The following is a 22,214-nucleotide window of genomic DNA, read 5'->3' on the forward strand; positions in this document are numbered from 1 at the left end:
TCTTTGTATTTCTGTGCTTCATGCTCATTTACGAGGAATAGCATAGATCTCAAATGGACTGCAGTGCTACAGTGTAAGTCTTTGTGGGGCCACATGCAGGCCAGCAGCTAGTAGGTTTTTAACTGAAAATCCTGTGTAGGGTACAGACTCATGGAGCCTGGTCTGATCTTCTACTTAATCCCAGAGGCCTATATTAAGTGATTATCAGGAGGTGCAATGATAGGATTGTCCTGGGTTGGGTCCTGTCATTATGGATTACATCTGAGGTCAGTAGACAACTAAATACAGCCAAGGTGGTAATGCCCCTCCTATGATTTCACTAGATGAAGGGTGCGGTCTTTAAGGCGACCATATGCATTTAGAATATTTTGCTTCTAAAAGAAAAATATAAGCACACCCCACTTTATACTCAGCGCTGCAGCTGCATGTTGTGAATCTTAACCAGAATGTTTTAAAATGGTCTAAAATTGGAAAACAAATGAAAAAGTGGTGTGAGGAAAAATGCCAGGAGCCACACACCTTCAGTTATGGAATTTGTGGGAAGGAGCGAGGGAAGACTGTTCAAGTCTTTTCCTGTTTTAGTTGACGCTTGCAATCCTAAACCCATGCAGTTGTGTTTGTTTTGAGTACACAGCCTATTGCATGGTTTTAGCAATGTTGTAGTGTTTTGTTTGTTCTCTATTACCAAAGTATAAATTACCATTCCTTCAGCTTTTCCTCTTACAGTAGCATCCACAAAAACTACTCTGTGGGTAAAAAAAAAAAAAAAAAGGTGTTGCTGTGCAGTGGACTCAGTGGTGTCTGACGCAAGAAGAGAGAGAGTGATTCTCACAGAGTAGGTGTATCTAAGAATTTTGAACAAAGGTTGTATTTTAGATCGGGCAAACGGGCCGTGCTTCCTACCCACTTGACTGACGTTCCTAAACCACAAGAGGAACAAACAACTTATTTGTTTGTGAGAAATAGCAGTTCTATTTAGGAGTGGTTTTCTTTGTTTGCTGTTTATTGAATGCTGTGCTGCTATAATTTACTAACAATTTGAAGTAAAACACTGGTATGCAAGCCACGTCTTCTCCTTCTCCTGATATGGTTCCTTCCTGTCGGACTGCTCAGGGAGTCCATGGCAACTGTTTGCCCAGACATTCTCCGTGTTATTAAAAGCTCTGTGGTCACTGGCTCGGTGCCATCTTAATTTAAACTTACTCTTATCAAGACTCTTTCTTTTCTGGGCCCCTTCTCATGCTGGTGACCAAATGTACCTTTCCTCGCTTTAATTGGAAAGTTTACCAGTCAAGTCAAGCGATTTTTGACTGATTGTGACCTGAAATACCAGGAGCAACAAATCTGAACTTTGACATACTAAAAGCAGGTTTATGTTTAACTCATTAACCACATGGAGACTCGGCCGAAACAGAGCAAGCTGGTCATTCTGCTCTTGAAAATGAGTCCAGCATTAGACTTAAGCCATGATCTATTCATCTAACTTTATAAAAATATACGTGCATGCCATGGTTTGCTAGAGGTTTTAGTTCCTTCACCAGCCAGTAGTACTTTGTTTTCCACCATTTTGTGCTGGGGAGGAGGCATACTCTGTACTTATGAGGGCTTGTGTGCCAAAAGTGGCTGGCTCCAGCTTTACATATTGGGGCCCGAGAGGTCGACCGATATGGATTTTAAAGGGCTCATGCCAATTTTGTGTGCCAAGTGTGGCAAATGGCCGATGTAATTGCTTTTTTTTTTTTTTTTTCAACATTTCCTCTTTAGTAAGGCTCTGCAGCTGGTGCCCTAAAACCATGGAAAACAATTTTTAAAGATGTTAGCTCCCCCCTGGCCGGACACGCACCCTCAGCTGACAGTATGGCTGTAGAGTAATCCAAAAGAGCACTGTGTACTGTATGTGGGTCAGTACTGAGGAAAGTTGTGAGGATTATAACTCCTTGTACAGAGCCCACAATTTAAATATAGCCAAAGAAGTATGTGCGTTTACGGGGTCAGCTAATCAGCTGAACCCATCTGAGGCCGACTTCCACTGCTAGCCATAACAGACGAGCAATAAAACAATGCTTATCATGAGGAACGCAAGCAAGTCACCACTCCTCTAAGTACACCTGACTCACATTCATCCGGACACACCTCACTTCAGGCATCAACCAGCAGATATAAAAGGCAAGGTTTTTCTTATTGTCAATGAGTAACCGCCTTTTTATTTCCTATCGTCTGGGATGACTAAGGGAGAGGGTGCAAATCAGGAAGCTTAGTCCTTATTGATCACAAGTTCAGGCAGACAATTCCAGGAATATGGGAGGTCAAAGAGGAAGAGACACCCTCTCAAGGCACCTTTTTTTTTTTTTTAGCGCGTTTAAATAGAGCATTGCATGACTTGCTGTTATGTTTGGTGAAAAATGTATTGAGGGTTTGAATTAAAAGCTCTGTGGCTCTGCTTTTGGACAGAACTCCCACACTAGGCAAGAATCTGTAGTCAAGAATGCCTCTAGCCAAACACTGCTACTAAATTAGCCCCAGAGCTGTAAATGCAAATGTGTTGCATCGGCAAGAGGCAGGAAGGGATGATGGGCAGTGCTTCATGGAAAATAAAGGAGGTAAAAGGTATGCTGCTGTTAGACCAAGTATTACACCTAAATTCTCTTCTATCGATCTGTCTTTTATTCAGTCAATATACTCTGATTTCAGTTTTATGCAATATCACCCAATCCTTGAGTAAATATCATTCAGCTTAGGTCAGAGGACAATCAATTTGTGTGTCTGCCTTGCTTGAAAGTGAAGGCCATATTGCACTGGAGGTGATGATATGGAGCTAGACACAACTTACTTTGAAAGTGTGTTCAAAGGAAGTTGTGTCTCAGCATGAAGTGAAATCATCCAGTATACAAGGTGACCATGGCAGAGTGTGTTCAGTCTAGATGAGACGCAGATGCTGTTTGTATAAAATATGCATTGCCCTTTCTCGTTGGATAATATATGCATTGCCCTTTCACTTGAAGCTGTTTGCAGCCTGTGCTGTAAATGCGTCCTTTGTGAAAGCAAATGAAACAGTTTGATGCGTAATGACAAAGTCCTGTTAGTGTGTTTTCCATTTCCACCAAAGAAAAAAAGTCCATCCCTCCTCACTTTTTCCACTGTCCTTACGTTAAAGAAAAGCGGTTCTTGGCGATAATGAAAAGAATGTATGCTTGTATTTGTTTATGGTCTGTGTTTTAACACACGTATAATTTGCTAAAAGTGAAATCTGTCGCCCTCTGTCCCTAATTTACAATTCACCGCCTATATGTTTGAGATGAAAGTGGGACTGCAAAGTGGCACATGATTCCAAATAGTCTTTGCTTGAGTGCTGTTACTGTGGAGACGGGACCAGGAATGTGCAGCGGGACAAAGTTGATTGTAGGTTGCTAAATGAAAAACACACTTTCCCTCGTTAAAAGATGTTGTTCTCTCAGTCCATTAAATCTTTTTAAAGAAACTTAAGGCTGCCTTGTGCAGAGGATGTGCGGAGGATGTACTTCATTGTGCGTTAACCGTTGTCATGCTAAGACTCTCATGAATTAGATTTATACTTTCTATTCCTGTTGATGTAATAATATCGCAGACTTTACATTTTTAAAGCAGTCTCTCTCACAGCGGCACATCCGTAAGTTGATTATGATGTGAAGTCGCTTTGCTTATTAAATTTTAACGCTCAGACAACAGTTTTATTAAACACCTTTAGTTTGTCATTATTTCATACTTCACTGGTGCTAAATAGAACAACTGCCCCGAACAGCTGTGTGTAGTGTTCAGTAGAACAAACAGCAGTGATATTTTAAAAAACATTAGCATTTTCCCCACAGACACATCTGAGCATATTCACCAGGGGCTCTCGCTGCTAAATTATGGCAGAGATATAAGAGATACTGACATCCTTTTATCCTTTTATTCAAATTTCAGTGACTATTTCAAGCATTTATAGCCAATTTCATGCTGTCTGATACTTGACAGCCCTGGCCACAAATACACTCAGGTGAAGTGAAGTGAGTGTAGAAAAATACATTTTCCTGTCTGTCAACCAATAATCGCTTTGGCCATGTTGGCTTTTTAACAAAACTTTTCATCTTTAAATTTTAGTCTTCACAGACACATTTTTGTTGGTTACTTTAAGCATAATGGTTACTATAATACAGTGCTTTTCTAACAGTCATTGAGGGATTTTTGAATTTATTACAAAGTGGACAGAATAATAATAGCAATCCAATTGAAAAATCCCTAAGGCTTTTTGTCGAGGGAACCAGGGGGATGCTTACTTCTGGGCTATTCTGCAAAAATAGTAATTCCTGCAGCACTCTAGTTGTGAATTTTCATCTATCAATCTTCTCATCAAGCTGTGAGCAAAAAAGGGATGAAGCATACTTCCAAAAATACTGAAGCTAACAATGTTTTATTTGGTGTTTTGTTTTCGTAATGCTGCTTTTTCTGACGGTTAAAGAGGTATTGATCTGTAGTCTTGTACTGTGGTGTTTGGCTCAGCTTCATGGACGGGAAGCCCTGAGGCCACTAGGGTGGTACCTGGGGAGATAGCATGAATCTCGTCTCATATTATCCTCTCTTGGGAAAATTGTTTGCTGTCAGCTCAAAGTCAATATGCTCCTTTGGCCACACTGGGGTTGCTGTATGAAAAGGAAATACAGAGGACTACAGTGTAGTAAGGTAGAAAAGGGGTGGGGGTATAGAAATGAATGAAGACGGACTCCTCATTGTTATCAAGGACACAGGCAGAGAGCTCTTCTGAGCTAGGAGGTATAGTAATTGCTCCAAAATAATAGTGTGATATTGAATCAAGAAGTATTGCTCTGAGGCCTGTTCAAAGGCCTTTGAAATAACGCTGTTCCCAGTAACAATGGAAGCTTTGTATCGTCAGCTAAGTCCCAAAAGCTATCTCAACTGGAATTAATAGGCAAATTTTTAAAAATACGAGCAAAGAAAAACCCATTCAGGCATGCATCACAGAGATGTAACAACTGTATCAAAAGATTTTTTCAGTCTTGTTCCAAAGCTCAGTGCACAAATAAATAAATATATTTTTTTCTTTTGACGTGTGTCACAAATACAATATGGCTAAAGAAATTCTGAAGTCATTATCAGTACTGGCTGTGTAACAAACAAACATAAAAACAAAAGGATTACACGGACGTATGCAGTGTCAGTGTTCTGCTTTGTTAGGCTGGTAAAATGATGGAGCTTGTCTTAAGTACCATTTTCCCCTTAAGCCAGCTGTCGACAGCCATTTTTCTGCCAGCACTGACAGTACACAGTACAGCGTGCGCAGTAATGCATGAAGTGGAAAAGTCTCACTGGCTCAATAGGCCGAGATATTGAAAGAGATAAGATAGACATGGTTTCTTTGTGTGTGATACTGTGTCATCGCTATGATTATCTCCGAGACCTATCCTAATTTACTATGAGCCTTTTGTGGCCTTCAAACAAAACAGAGGTATTAATGTGAGTCAGAGAGCCATGGTACTTACCGTAAGCCTGCTCATATAAAACTTGTAAGTGGAACAATAAATGCATAAAAAAGATTAACAAAGAACTCTGACTATGATCACTTGAGATTATTTAAAATCTAATTCCAACACTAAAGTGTTACTCAGCAGAGCACATACCTCCGCCAAGGCCCTACAGTTCCCTTTTGTAATCACACATAGATGCCAGCCAACTAAATACGGCCGATTTATTTCATCAAGATCCTTGCTTTATTCCCTGAGAAACTGACAAAATGTCGAAAAACACACTACTCCACAATGTTAAATAAAGTAACGAAAAAATCCTGGAAATATTCCCTTTATCTGGAGCTGCACCAAAAGTTAATGGGGTCTATTTTGGGCTGAAGCCATCCTCTATCAGAGTTTTGTGTAAGTCAGTTCAGTAGTTTTTTTATTTAATTTTGTCGATGAACCAACCAACAAACAAACTAATGGACACAAGTGAAAATAAAACTTCCTTGGCTGAGATATTTAAAACACAAAAACAAAGGTATTGCTAAAATTAGCATCTCCATGTATGTTTAAACTTAATTTAGTTGTCAGAAGTGGACACTTACTTGTTACTTAATTAAAATGAATTGCGTCAAACATGTAAGTGATTTAATAAATCACTAGTTTGAAACAAACCTGTGCAACCGAGCACATTTTTCTCCAATGGCATGAAAAAAAAGTCTTTAATTGAAGGACCAAAAAAAATCTATTTATATCGACTAAAATCGTCTTTACCAATAACCACTGCATCATATTGCACTGACATGATGAAACCAACGCTTCAGGCAACACTTTTAATACACAACAACAAAACGTATTTCTGCCTTGGACTGTACTTCAGATCTTTGGGTTTTTCAAAGGGTTCAGGCATTAATACCAACAGGCTTAACTTCTTTGAAGCCTGGATTTTGGCTACAGATGTCTGGGAACTATTGGGATGATGTGATATTAAGTTGCTGGGTAACAGAAAGCTTCGTTTAGGACTCTTTCTATTACACCAGGCCATACAACGTGGTAGAGGAATTTGAAGCATTTTGCCAGGGCTGTGGAAAGAGAGGTGGGGAGAGAAAGCACTGAGAAAGTTTATGTAAGCATGTGAGCTAGAGGCCTGAGAGACTGAGGAATGTGGGGTAGGGGTGAGCAGAATTAACTGAGGTAGTTCAAAGCAAGCCCCAACTTTTCAGCTGCAGAGTGAAGGAAGAAGTCCTGGTGTACACTAAGCTGGCTGCAAAGATTTACAACATTTTAGTTGAATTGTTAATGCTTAAAGTTTCCAGTAAGAGTCTGAGCAGAAACTAGAAAATCAGTACATGAGACAATCAGGATTTTGTCTTAATCTTGTATCTACTATATTTAGTAGGTCTATTTTCTTTCACTTGACAACTTGTGACATGCAGTGAACAGTTTCAAGCAGCTTTTCGAAAGCAGATTTCACCCCCTTCAAACTGTGCCCTCCCTGTGACTGTAAAGTTTGTAGAGAATGAACTCATTGTGTATCTGCACAGGACGTTGCTTCAAGTACACTCGCACATAAAATACCTGCTGGCCTTGATAATTCGAAATCCTTTGACTGTCTGAAGACTCCACCGCACAGCCACTGCGCTCAAGTAACTTTGAAGAACAAAGCCAGAGGGAATAGAAAAGAGCAAGAGAAAAAAAGCGGAAAGCAAATCTGGCAGAGGCTGGTGCACGGTCTGTTTTTATTCTCCTTGTGGCCTAAGGGCAGGTTTTGCTTCTGCGTTAGTGGGTAGGTTAGTTATATGGGATGGGTGTGGCAACTAAATTCTTCAGATTCACCTTTCAAGTGCTTTGTTACTGACTATCCTGTCAAAGGCCATTGCAGATAGATTTTCGGATTCCGTGCTATCGTACACATTTATGGTAATTTGTCTGCTTTTGAGCTAATTCTGAGATAAATACGAACAAAAGTTGGCACTGGCATTTAGCTTGAAAAGGCCAAAGTGTGTACAGTAACAGTCCTCTCAGAGCTACAGCTGCACTCAAGTTTTTTAACAACAAAATATGAAGTTATCTCCTGTACGCTGATACGAGACGAAGAGCTGTGAGCAAAAAGCATGACCCTGGTGAAAGTGGAATTGTTCTGCTACGCTGGTGTCTGCCAGTCAAACAGGGGAGCACTCAAGCATGGGCACCTCCTTGGCAGAGGCACAAAAGATGTCTCATACTTCCCCGTTTGCCTCTTCTTCTCTCTTGTACTTTGTCTTATTAACACGTGTGCCTGTGCACACATGACCACCTCTGCTCTGCCGTACCTCTTCCCCCTCACACAAACCTCTCTAAGCATTTTACCTTCCCATTCATTCTCATCTTTGTTTAAAGGGCTCTTTCCTCTAATTCCCTCTCTGCGGGAGTCTGAAACATTTATCCTCCTTCTCATTTGTGTCTCCGCTAAGGACGGCTCACATAAGCATCTGCATTTCTTCTATTTATGTCTAACGTTTGCAATTTTCTATACATGTTTGGTTCCACTGGCGGTCTTTACTTTCCACTGCCTCAGTAATATCATAAATCAGTCATTACATTGTTATCTTTTGGCTAAATTATTGCAATCAAACCATAACGTTGTATCCGTAACTCTTATTTTATGACTTCTCTGAATGTTTAGTTGTGCGTCTGTGTATTGTCAGCTTTAAGCCATCACTTTGATTATACAGAAACATCTAATTTGCATTCTTGGTCGACTGGGTTGATGTTGTTTTTGCTGGGGGACTCTTGGCTTTAGGAAACATTGGGGAGCTACCTATTTTCCTTTGCCTGACTACCCTTCTTATTACATGCCTCAAGCTAAGTTGCAAGAGCTATAATGATGACTAATGACAAGAGAGGATCCCAGCCCCAAAATGAAGGCTACGCTAAAGTAAAGCAAGGCGAGAGAATAAATGAGCTGTACCCTCTCACACCCCCCTGCCGTGTTGAATTTGAGAATTTTGTGACGAGTCATTTGGATTGCTATCTGCTTCCTGAGAGATCTGTCATTACCCAAGGCGAGTTGTTTGGCTGCTCTAAGTTACACCCCTTCATAGGAGTTGATCGAGTTACCGTGTGCGAACAAAGGCAGCAGCAGCAGAGAGATAGTCTACGTAAACTACTTGAACCTTTGAAATGTGTCCTGGTGTTGCAACCCTTATCTGGGCCAGCAGTTACTGCCTCAATGTCGCAAATTGACAACACCCATGCCCAGTAATGATACGGGTGTGCCTATAGCATGATTCACCTTTATTAGTTTCGGATGATAACAAAATCAAATAGAGCTATAAATTTCCATCATAGTCATCCAGGTTATATGGGTATCACAGATAACACAATGAAATGGTTGTTCTTACACTGGTAGTCAGGGTTTCCATTGTTTCGTTTGAATGCAATATGTGTTTTTGTTGTCCTTCACTGCCTTAGAGTTTGTGTTTGTTGATATAATGAGACCTCACATGTTCAAGTCACCCAAATGATATGGTTGTTTCATTATCAGCAGCTCCAGCCTCATTTTTTTGCCCTCAGAGGACCTTGATTTTTGTTTTTGTTACAGCAACAAAAGGAAGTCATATCAAAAGGTTCAATTTAGCATCAGTCAGTTTGTTTATATTCAAACCATAACCTGATTACAGTGAATGGCCAATCAAGATGACTGCTGCGCTATATTAATGTCTGCACTTTTTGTTTTTGTCTGAAGTGAGTCATCTGAAAGATGTGCTTCCTCCATCAGAAACAACATAAGAAAAGAAAAAGAGAAGCACTTTGTTCTTATGTTGATGAAAATTGATGAAAACATATGTAAATGTTCTCATTCATTAGTTGGAACATGAAAGCGTTTATTGTGTCACATCAAAAATGACAGCATAACCACTGTTTGTTTCTAGAAACATGACCATATGTCAACTTCACTTTGAGATGTTTTTCATGCTTTTATAGGATTAAAATAAATTAGTCGTCAGACATTGAAAAGATGTAGGCATGTTTAGATCTGTCAACAAGGTTATGCTTGAACCAGGTAATCTGGTCAAATGTTGAATGACAGCAGCAGAAATTAAGAAATTCCCTAAGTGTGGTAATAATTGGATTAGTCGTGTGCATGTAAACACATTAAGTAACACTTTCCACAAGCAAACTAACACACAGGCTTGTGCACACACCCTCTCCCTTAAAAACACCCCTACACCTATTTGAACACATGCGGAAAAGTACACACACTCACACACATACACGCTTATCCCTCTCCTATAGTCAGTCCAAATGTACCTACTGAGCACCTGGTGAGTGCTTGTAAGTGGGGTCGGGTGGAGATGAAAAGCACTAAAGCAAATTCACTCCTGTGAACTTTGCTGTTAGCTTTTCCCCGGAAAGATCAGAACGTTCACGCTGCTGGCCAGTTTGAGATGTTTTAACATCTAAACTAGTGCTGACAGGTGAAGCATGTATATCTGTGTCCAACAGAGCTGCATTGCTTTAGTCAACCACTTACAAATACATTTAATGACATTAAAATGTACCTGATTTTTGTTTCATACGAATAACATTTTCTGCCGCAGTGCATGGAGGCATACTTACAAGACATCTTTGTGCTATTTAACCTTGTTGCATAGTGCATTTAGACTTTCAACTTTATTTTTAAAGCCAAGTCAAACCCTCCTCCCATTTAACCATTGTCAAACTTTACAACTCACAGACCTTTGAAAGCTCTTTTGTTTGCTCAGCTGAAGGCTACAGCCCCCACATGGCAGTAAAAAAAACCTTCCCTGCCAGTGAATGTAAACAGGAGAGCACTGACTGGTTGTTAATATCCCACCTTGACATGTTTCAGTCGAGGTGCCTTCAGCTAACCTTACCCGTTCTGTGTTGAGGTTTCTGTTCTCTTCATCGCCAGAAATCGATTGCAGAGATCACTGATTGTGCAGGCAGTGGTGTGAGACTAAGGGCACGTGTTGCACATAAAAATGTTCCCTGATTTGATGCAGGCTAAAGCGTTTGTTTATGTTTCTCTCGTCTCTTAGGTATTATCCGAACACAAGAGCTGCTGGATCATGAGACGACACCTCACTACTGGCTCACAGTCTATGCGATGGATCGCGGCGTGGTGCCGCTCTCTGTATTTGTGGAGGTCTACATCGAAGTGCAGGACGTCAATGACAACGCACCACAAACCTCCGAACCTGTCTACTACCCCTCTGTCATGGAGAACTCCCCTAAAGACGTGTCAATCATCCAGATAAATGCAGTTGATCCAGATGCCAAGGCCAGTGATAAACTCACTTACAGGATCACCAGCGGCAATCCCCAGGGTTTCTTTGCCATTAACGCCAGAACAGGTAAGATTGCTGTTACTGTGATGGCAATTCATGTCACTATAAATTGCATCCTCAGAGCAAGAAGTCCCTGATACTGTATCTGAGGACAAATGAATCAGGCTGCAAGCTTGAGAAAGACACTTAACTACGACAGAGAAATCAGCTCCTGCACTTTTAAAAGTAGCCCCATTTTCCAGTGTGCAGTTTATCTAACCGATGGTCCAAATTATTAAATATTAAAAACAATAGCTTGTTGTAAAGCCTCATATCGCAAAGGTCACAATGTATTCTTTTTGTGTAAGTAGGCATCGTTTGGGATATCCTGACTTATTGGTACATATGAACTATCAACTATTCTAAAGGTCATAAACATGAAGCATAAATGAAGAATTGTACTACATATTAAATTATCTCTGAGACTTGGGGAAGGTTCTGAGATGTACTGTAGCGCACGACCGACAAGCTGCTGAGCCTCCATTTCCCCTTTTTTGTGGAAAGGAAGAGCAGTGTGAACACAGTATTTTAACCCAGGACAGGAGTGGGTTGAGCCTACAGGGGTTTTTTCCACTCTAACACTCTAAAGTGTGTTCTCATATGGTACTCTGGAAATGGTGTGATGATTAATATTTCATTGGGTTCTTTTAAAGTTGCAGGAGCAGGCTATGTTTAGTTGAATAGCAGAGAAAATACTTGTAATAGGTGCAAAGTGAAGCTCCGTGTGCGCGCAGAGCCTCTCAGTAAATGTACAGATTTATTCTCGTGATTCAGGACTCAAGTGTGATTCCATTGAAGAATTTGTTCTACGTTCGTATAAACCCATTTGGAGCTATTAAGTTTATCGGGGTCATTATACAAATATAAAATAAACCAAGGACATCAGTTAGTGTTAGATTTAAATGACTTCCATTTTGCCTAACATAAATCACAGTAGCAAAATGAGACGGTTGAATTCTGTATCCGTCTCTGAAAGTGCCAATTACTGAATTTGTTATTCTTTCTTACATAGCTTACACACGTGGCTTATTGCAACGATTGCAAGTGCTCATTAAACTGAAATGAGGAATGCGTAGTGAAGCAGTTGCTCCAGTTTGTCCTTGCTGCCGTGTGTGGTCCTGTTTCCCCGAGGTTGTCACATCAACAAACTGGAGTTATTTTTGCTGGAAGTGGCAATGTGAATTTTCTGACCAAATAAGGGTTGATCATGCAGCGTGGCTCCCAAACAAGCCTCGCAGGGCACTCCTCGATGGACAGGAAAAGAAAAAGAACAAATAAATGATAAAGAAAAAGGGTGAACCTTAGGTATGTGGACACTAAAGGTCGGTGCTTCGTGTACATGCATGACAGGATCAGCTAACATATGCTGATAAGAAGTCTGGGAGGCTGAAAGAAAAGTGGAGTGCAGGGAAATGAAATGTTTATCTTCCAATAAAGCAGTCATACATAAAGCTATTTTAACAACATAGGCAGACTTTCATCCGTGAAGAAAATATCTCTGCCATCATTTAGATCTTCAAGATGAATTTTCTTTTTTTAGCCATTCGATGGATGAGTAACCTGCGACAATATGGTACCAAAGCTGGAAATGCATGTCTACACTGAAGCACCTGATCTTAGACAGAATGGCATTGCTTTTTGGTCTTTAATTTTTCAGAGAGGACTGAACAGTAAAGTTACAGTACATCACATATTCAGCAGGAGTTTTTATGAGGCTTATGGTCAAGTCCGCTGTGGGAAGAACCTCTTTACAGCAGAATTGGCTGTTTATATGTGTCAGAGAGCTCTCTGAAATGAAAAGAACAAACTGGTTATATGCAAGAGACTGAAGCATAAGGATAAAAACCAATTCATGCATATCAAAGCATGTTTAAACTTTTATCACCAGGACACCACGGCCCCCTGCATCAGGTTCAACAAAGAGGAGTTTGCGGGAAGAAAAGTTCATTAAATCACTGCTTTGCTGCATTGATTTTCCTCTTTCTTTTCTTGTTTTTGAAGATTGCAGCAGAGAGTGAAGGTAGAAATGTAGGTGGGTAGAGAAAACAAGCAAAAACAGGGAGCCAAATGTATCTGGTCACTAGAGAAGACTGATTTATGCAAAGTGCCAGTCAAAATGACAGCAGCATGATTATACAGCTTTTTTTGTTTATTTGAGAATTGGATTAAATGTGTAGAGGAATGATTATAAATTCTATTTAATTTTTTTTTATCTGTGGTATTAAATGAGATCAAAATAGGCCTGATATCTGTCCACATTATCAATTCAATATGGCATTCTCGCCGCTTATTACAGGTTTTTGAAAATGTTTAAATTTACAACATGCAAGTCTCTGTAATTACATGTTCTAAAATTGCATTGGAAGCATAGGCCCTGTCTTGGCATATCTACAAAGCTCCACAAAGGGGTGGGAAAAAGGAAAAGACGTTGAGGCCTATGTTTTGTTTGTGGGTTCTGGCACTTTGCAGGCATGTGTTTCCAAGCTAACTAGCTAGCTCTCTATCATGGGCTTCAGCCTTGTGCAGATTTCCAAGCTGCCTGTTAAGCTTCAGACACATATGAAGGCTTCGCTTGACGCCTTGGGTGGCGTTGGTTGCCCTTTTTCCGCAGCAGACCCACAGTGGCTCAGTGAAGTCCAGGATGAAAGGCTTTAGGCTTCCCTTATTTCTGCCAAGTAAACAAGTCCTGCTGTTTTGGCTGTTCTCTGACTTTAGTTTGTCATTAAAGTGCAAGGCCAGCTTTTCTCTCTATAGCAGACACTATTGCAGTCCCAACGTCTGAGAGCTTAGAACTTAACGGTTTGATATACTCTCGCTTTGGAAAGGATTGGAGCAGGGATGAAAAAAAAAAAAAACAGAGGCAGAGAGCCGTGTGGGGTGAAAATTGTGCCAGTCAGCTGGATGTGAATTATGTGTTCTAAATCAGTAAGAGATCAGTGAATTTGAATAATGCTGTTGGGGTGTGAAATTTTAAAAGATGAACCAGTGCTTAGTTGTTCTGGTGGCACGGATCTCATCCCACCCACAGACATGACCATGGTTGTTCCAGCCTCCTAAGCCCTGATTTGGCAGCTGAGGAGAATAGTTTTTTCCTGGATAACGACTCATAGGCTTGCTATCAGAAGATCTCAAGAGGATAAGGGCTGTGGAGATGGAGATGCGTAAAATGTCATCTGGTTGCGTTGTAGAGTAGTCAAAGGTTGTTGTATCATTTGGGTGTAGATTTAGAATAAGGGTGGTTTTTCCTCACACACACAGCACTTGAGACAGACAGCCCACTAGCTGTCTAGTTTTATTTTTCTCTTTATAGAAGAATTGTCAGATCTCTAGGCTAGTTCATCTGAGGTTGTTGACATGAGATGCCCACATTTTCTGTGGGAGAGTGAGCATTGTTCATTACCTGGTGAATCACTATCTCTCTTCCTTGAAATGCTGTTACCGTGCTGTGACGTTGTGGATTTCAGCAGAGCACTTATGCAAGGACACACATGTATTAGAAAAGAGCAGCAAGGCCGACTGTGTAGTCAGGACACACGCACACAAACACGCACAAGACGTTTTTTCATATATCGAAGCTAAGGTGAGAGATGGAGCAAAGATCATTACGATAGTGATCTTATCTTGCTGAATGCTCATTAATCTACTTCCTGTTGTACCTATTCTACCTTTCTGTGTAGTAGTAGTACTTTCTAGAGCGTCTCTAATTGTCCCAGTGTTGTTCACTGACTTTTTAGAGCATATTATCTTTAGTCTATGGTGACCTGATATATGAGATTTGTGCTCAGAGCACCTAAAGCTTCTGTTGAAACTCCACCCTATAATGATGGCGCCTGAATGTATTCGTCACCAGACAATGATGTAGTTAGTGCTGACAAGACCATGCCTTTAATAGGATATGACTGACTATACCTGATTGTGTTAGACCTATAAATACAGTTTTCATCCCAGTGGTTAAACGCAAATGAAGAAAGATACACCCAGGCGAATTCTTTCAGTCGTATTAAACAATTGCGGCCCATCTTTTTTCATCGCCTGCAGCCAGCAACTCATTGTCATCAATCGAAAAGGAATGCCAAGGGTAATGCTTTGGCAAGCTTGGATACCTCCGACAGGTTTTATGTGCATTTGTCATCCTCAGGGCTGAATGAAAAGGTAAGGGAAAACAGCTACTGGGACTGCAACTGAGAATCATCCACTTTCTGTGGCGCTCAACTCATATCAACTTTCAGTGACACCCTCTCTGTTTGATGGAGAAAACACACACACACACACACACACACACACACACACACACACTCACACTCACACTCACACACAAACACACTGGTGTTAGAAACACACTGGTGTTATCAGTGGCTTACCAAAGCCCCAACGACTATCAGGGGAAGTGAGATAGGAAATGGATACTTCCAACAACTTCCTGATGTTTCCGGTGATTAGGAGGCCAAACAATTGTCACAGCTCTCAAAAGAGATTGTGAAAAAGAGAATGTGGAAATGAAAAATGGCTGTTTTTCCTCTTAAAACTTCAAAGAGTGGTCACGGTGGCTTATTTGGCTAAGATTTAGGTAACCATAATGTCTTTAAACAAATCCAACCTGGGATCTTTTTTACATGATATTTTCTTTAAATATGACATTCACCAAAGAATGCCACATCTTGGTGTTGTGGGTGTCTTAAGTTATAATTAAAACTTGACTGATTTCTATGAACATAGGGCTGAAAATTGAATTGAAAAAACAAACATGTATCCACACAGGAGAAGTGTGATTTACTCTGCGCAGAGAAAGGCTGGAAAAATGAATGTACAAGTGCCAGGTCGACTGAGGTAAAACAAAGCTTGTGTACAGTCAAACAGCTGAGTGGATTTAACACTGTTGCTGACATTAAAATATCACTACGCAGTCAGCTTACAGTGCGCTGTGTTTTAGTTTGAATGTTTTATTACTTGAAATGTTCTAGGTCACTTTTATTGCTACACGTCAAAATGGCTCAACTACTCAAATGAACCATACAAGTGAGCACTTTAGATGTGAAAGGTGTAGAATGGAAATACAAACAGTTCAAACTACAAACGGATGAGAAATGGATGTGCATTACAAGACAGCAACACATTTGACTGTATTTGTATTTCTGGACATTCGATGTCTTTAAGATGCCATTCTTATGGGCACATGTGATACCGCGGAAAGGCCTGACCTACCTATAATTTGGCAAAGTTAATTTTATCCAAGGCCTAAGCTTGGTGACGGAGTGGCTTCTAGCAAAGCTAGTTAATGAACAGCTTACCAACCAGGGTCATGCTAGCCTTAGCCTGACACAATAGTTGTCCAAGCTTCTTTATTTTTCTCTACTGAGCTAATTACCCCCCATCATTTCATTCAACAAATTAAGCTGTCTAAGCTAACGAGCTTCCTATCTCTCAGTTAGCAGGCTTTGTTTTTCGAATGGGACGCATCCACAAAGTTAATTATATTGTCATATTGTCTTCCAACCATTTATCTTTTGTAAAGTAGTTTATGCTACAATAGCTGAGGTTAAATAGCAGTGTCCGAGTATTTTCAGCGCCGGGAATTCGAGCCATTTTGGCTTCAAGGTGCAACTGGACAGCTTTTATAAGAATGATTGGGGCTTCGGCCGTCCTTGAGAGCTAGGCATTAATTTATGACCACAGAAGCATTTACTTAAGGACTTAACATACATACATATTTGGTCTCTGTCCACGTTCGTTCTACAGCTCCTTGCTAAGGATTACATCAGCCTTTCCTTGGAACTCGGTAGCTCAACTTCTTCCATTTTTATGTTCAACAGTGAGCAGTTGATTGACAGAAGGTCAGGAGTCTAATTGGCCGTGCAGATTTATTTTTAAGACATACTACAATACAACTAAGGTGGCTTTACATGTAAATTTGACAGATGCCTGATGACCAATGTGAAATCTTACGAGGTTTTGAGGGTGAAAAGGTAAAATCACTAAACAGCACTTCCTCTGAGAATACAGGCCAAGCAATATGTATCAAAACCAATTAATCTGCCTGAGATCTCAACATGCACAACCCTTGCACAGCCCACACAGTCTCATACTGTTACTATCTGTGCTGCCTTTCCTCAGCTGCTCCACTGCTTCCAAGCATCCCATCCACTTACACAACTCCCCATAACATTCACTTTCACAAACACTTGGGAACCCGAACCCCCCACAGCCCCAACTCTTCCATGACGTGCTTGTCTTTTCAGATTACAAATAATCCCTGCAGCTGTGAGGTGCTGATATATCTCAATCCTAACGTAAATAATGCTCCCCCCATTCAATGCCTTCTACTCATTTTCACAAAGACCATAAGTATACATCTATGTGTTTGCATTAGCTTATAGGGGCTCCCTCGCAGCATTTGTCAAATTCTGTGTTTCTGGACATCACATCGTGACTTCAAATCAGGCTAAACTGCCTTCTAAGTGGCGTGCCAAGCATCGCCTTCCCTCTCAATAAAATAGCACTGTCAGTAGCTCTGCAGTATTTTGGACACTTGATTATAAAGCGACAAACAGCTCCTTCTTTGATGTAGCACAGTCCTTTGGATTTTGGTGTCCCATAGTTCTCATTCGAAAGTATAGATGGCATCATGAGCGGTGAAAGCAGATACGTTTCACAGTGTTGTTTTAGGCTCCAGAGGCAGACACTTAACTCATAATGAGGCTGAGAATATTGATATAGTTGTCTGGGGTTGAACGTTGGGTTTCGGAATAAGAGATGTAGCACTCTGTGTTCATTATTTTCCGCACGCAAGAGAGAAATAACAGGAGTTTGAATAATTAATTTTCAGTGCTTAGTGTCAATTCATCAACAACAAACTAAACATCTCAACGACTTTTAAATTACACAATAAGTCTGGCAGCTTCAGACACCCAGCACATTCCCGATTGTCTGGAGTTGCAGCTAAATGCGTGTCGCATAAATATGTGTGTCACTCTCAAGACTGCTAATCACAGCAGCAGTGCCCGGGTATGAACCGGCCCCAACAATGTCCTGGACTCCTTAACTCCCTCCAGGCCTCCATTTTGGAGCAGCGGTTGTAGCGCTCAAGGACATGGTTGAGAGTGCCACTGCTGCTTTGCTGTTGTTTTTCTATCCCTCTGAAAACAGCATGGCTATAATTACTGTCGGCCCAGCTCAGCCCACGCCTGAGGATGGCTTTCGTGTGTGTATATATGTGTGTGTACACGTGTGTGTGTGTGTGTGTGTTGTGACAAAGACTGTGGGTTGGAAGCGCAGACTTCTCTGGTGAGGTCTGGCTTACCAACCAATCATTTTACAGTTCCTTAACGTTTAGGTAGAGATATAGAGGTATGCACCTTTATTGGCTGGACCACTAGTGCCAGCACAGCCTTCCATAAAAGGCCCGTTCCTGGTCAGCATGCAGCTTTTGCATGAGTGATCAAACTTGCGAGATGAGTTTAGCAAGATTTGGATGTGTCAAAGTTCAGAAGTTGTGAATTATTTTCTAAATAATATCAGAGCTTGTGTATTAAAGTGGGCGGCAGATCCTGTGGTTGAGAGATCCGGCAGCATGTCGGACAAAAATGGAACCGAAGCAAACAAAAGCAGTTTAAGCCACAACACAAATAGCTTCACTCATCCACAGTAGATGCCACATATTTTTTGCATTTCAGAAGTGATTCCCCACCCTTCCGACATGCTGAAGTAGATGCTGGTTTCATGCGTCATCAAAATTCTTAAATACTTTAATTTAAAAAATGTGAGTGGGCAGTAAAATTTAGTTTGTGGTTCAAACCGTTTCGCCACGAGGCCCTTCCATGAAACTGCTTAGCTGACTGTTTCTGAGCTAAAACAGTAAGTGAATTATCATTATTGATCAGTGCATTGAAAGAAACATAATCAGCAACTGCTTTGACAGGAGATTGATCATCATTTTACGAGAAAAATGCAATCTATTATCTCCCTTCTTTCATCCAATTAAAAAGTAATCTGCTTGTAGTTGGATAGAAACTGGATATCCTCAGGTTTTGGACGACATCATATTGGGCCTTAAAAATTAGTGGTTGACATTTATAAAAAAAAAATGCTGGCATTTTAGAGACCAAACAATCAGTTACTCTGTAAAATAAATGCTAGATTGGTCTATAAGCCTTAGACTTCTCAGTACACCCATGGAGCCCACTTTATCCCATTGGAAAAGAGGAACGTGGCAGACCATAGGATTAAAGGTAGAAGCTCACGATATTACAGGATTGTCTGTTGCATTTGAGATGTGTATTAAGAAAACACAGTTTGTCAGAAAACGTCACAGCCCTGCTGTGAGAAGGTCAGCCCCCCGCTGTTGCCAAAGGCACAACAGTATCTGGAAGGAGTCCCATATTTATAAAACACGCTTGATATTTATGACACTTTGCCAACTGTATCTCCTCTCTGGACAATAGGCTTTCAGCAGGAAACAGTACATGAAAGCTGAGCGTGCTCTCTCGCTGAGCCTTGTTCAGCAAGTAACCGCAGTGAAATAAGGACCAACTAACTTTTCACTTCCTCTTTAGTTTTGCTTTCTTAATTGCCTGTGCACTCTCTCCAGCTCATTTTTTCGAAACAAATGTCCTATTCTTGTTTCAAGCTGGAGGAGAGAGATTACTCCTGAACCAGAATAATTACGATTGTCGAGCAAGCACGTGCACCAGTCAACAAACAGCGTTCAGTAACATGCTCCCTCGCGTCATTAACTCATGTTCCGGTGTGCCCGCTGCTGCAGCATCAAGGTGTACATTATGTTTATGAAATAGGACTTGCTGTTATCGTGTGTTGACTTTGGATGAAGGCCGCTGGTTTTGTGGTTTCCTTGGGTTTTTTTTAATATTATGTTTGTTGTTTGATTCTGCACTGAGAGTATAGTGTTTACATTACAAGCACGGCGTCTGTTATGACTCCCAGTCAAGCTATGATTAGGCAGCTGATTTGTAGAGGATTTATGAATCAGAAACGTAGACTCCGTGTGGATAATACTGTCATCTGTATTCTGCTCTATAATACATGAACAGAGGAAGGAGTTACCCAACACGGCACACAGGGGAGTTTAAAAACATTATCATCCATCAGCTCCAGCCTTGCTAAAGCACATGAATAATTAGTCAGCATGGTGTGTTTTGATGTGGCACAGCAGAACTATTAGCCCTGATAGTAATAATCTACAGCTCGCTGGCTCATGCAACCCATGCTGATTCTTTGCAAACTTTCTTGCAGACTCCGTGCATGCAAAGACTAATTCCTGCAGGTCAAGTTAATTTCTTGTCGTCAGTTATGAAGCACTGTTTTTTTCACTCAGTGAGGGGGTGTTCTGTATGTAACACTGTTGAGACGGGGAGGCAGAGGCAGGTTTTCTCTTTGTGTTGATTTACATTTGTCGTCTTCTGTATTTGCTCCTGCAGTGGGTGCTATTTTATGTTAATGTGAAATCTAACATCTGAATTTGTTGCCCGTCAATATGTAGCTGTGTTGTGTATGCAGAGAAGAAAAATGGGTTGCACCTACAGGAAATGTTTTTCCTAACAGTATCAGTAGACCTATATCTTTGCAGCTCGCTGTGAAGATTAAATAAAGCCTAAGAAGGAGAGGATAAAAAAGGGGGAGCAGAAGCGCCTCACTCATATGCCTCAATTGCAGTGCTGAGGGAGGGAGGGCTATTTCAGGACCTGTAAGTTGTGGCCTGCTATTCTCGTTGCAGGCATATGTGCCATTGATGGGTTTGGGTTTCGGAAATCCTTTGCTTTATGCTAATCAGGCGCAGTGTGGCAAGCAGACAGCTCTGGTGCGGTTGAAGTTGGCATGTCTACTCTACACTCAGCGTCTCTGCAAAGTTGCAATTACATCGGTAGTGAGAACAGAACACTGCCTATAACGTAGCCATGTAGCGATATCCTTCCCCCCTCATTTCTTATTTTTCTTCCCTTCGTTTGTGAATTTGATTCAAAAGTGGATTGAAGCGGAGGAACTGAAGAATCAGACTTGTGTTTTTTTTAGTTTTTTCAAAGCCTGGCTTAACAAAGCCCCCTCTGTGTGATTGATGTCACACAACATCAGACCCTCCACTTAAAATGAACACTAGCGCTCAAAAAGACCCTTAAAAAACATCAACGAGCAGCAGGATTTTTTTTCCCTGAAGTTTCCCTTTCTCTGTTTCAAAAAGTGCTCAAGACTACGGGTGATGTGTGACTGGCTGTCTATTTATTCAGCTTGTGGAAGAATTAAACACAGGGTGTCAGGGCTATGCTGCTGTTTGGCCACTCTTTGCAGACCTTTGTGATATTTCACATATGTAAGGCGGTGTGGTGGGCTGTCTGGAAACTGGCTTGACAGGGGAGACCTACAGGGAGAGCACTCCTCCAGATGTAAACTCTTAACTCTAGGGTGACTGATGAGATAACCAGCAGGGTTCACATTATGTCACCTGGCAGTGAGTGGGAGGAATTTCTTTTGTTTAATTAATCAAATATTATTTCTGTTCGAGCGTTTTCTGTCTGAGAAGTTTCTCTGTGGTTCTCTGTTTTCAATTTAAAGAGGCGGAGAGGAGCTACAAAATCAATTAGTCCACCTTATAGCCTGGCTTTGTTATGCTGATGCTTTCAAACAGGTACCATAAGCAAGTCGGCTGAGTCGGCCATTTTACAGATGAAAAATAAAATGAGAGAAACTGTGAGAAACTGTGTTTGGGATTTCTTTTCTGTAATCTACACTCACACCGGTATATCTGCAGTGCTCTAATATTCGCTGATAAATCAGCCCAGCCCATTTATCTGTTGGCCCCTTGTCGTTGTACAGTAACATCTATTGCTTTATCATGACAAAAGTGGTTTTGATGTACACAGTTGTTTCTTTATATGATTAATTCTCTTTCTGTGTAATTAATGTTATTATCATTGACTGTCTCCAACAGGTCTGGTTACGACTACTTCAAGAAAGCTGGACAGGGAGCAACAGGATGAGCACATTCTTGAGGTAAGCACTTTATTTTGGCAATTATTCAACTCTGAAGAAAAAGCTGGAGGTCAGTGTTGGCCTCACTTTCATGGGAAAATTAATCAGCATCATATAATCAGAATCCTACGAGGTCAAAACATTTAGCTACCCGGTTAAAAAAATGAGATTTTCTGTCTCTGAGGAAGGGTTGAATGCAAGAAGGGAATCATTCCTTCTTCTTCTGATTTCCGGATGGGGTAGGAGAGCGAGGTGGGAGGAGTGTGGGAGATCCTGGTGACTGTTCCTTTGTTCTTTCCCACTGTTCCGTCTTGTGGATGGAGCAAGCCGGGACAGGAAACTGTTGTCAACCCAACAGGACGATGTCTAAACTTGTGGGTTTTAATTGAGCAGGGCTCTGTTCTCTCCTGATGCTTCC

The 22,214-nt window shown here is 41.0% G+C and overlaps 1 protein-coding gene across 7 annotated transcripts in view; it reads left to right on the plus strand.

Moving 5' to 3' along the window:
• fat1a (FAT atypical cadherin 1a) overlaps positions 1 to 22,214 on the plus strand; it is a 75,896-nt gene that overhangs the window by 8,125 nt on the left and 45,557 nt on the right. For all 7 annotated transcript variants that reach the window (XR_014624407.1, XR_014624408.1, XM_084377013.1 and 4 more), the window contains exons 3-4: positions 10,532 to 10,846; positions 21,756 to 21,817. Coding sequence is in view for 5 of the 7 variants with exons in the window: in XM_084377013.1 (XP_084233139.1) it covers positions 10,532 to 10,846; positions 21,756 to 21,817 (377 nt within the window). In the remaining 2 variants the exon portion in view is untranslated. The remainder of the gene's footprint in view (positions 1 to 10,531; positions 10,847 to 21,755; positions 21,818 to 22,214) is intronic.

This window comes from Pagrus pagrus (assembly GCF_965226575.1).
Source record: "Pagrus pagrus genome assembly, chromosome: 2".
Classification (NCBI taxonomy): domain Eukaryota; kingdom Metazoa; phylum Chordata; class Actinopteri; order Spariformes; family Sparidae; genus Pagrus; species Pagrus pagrus.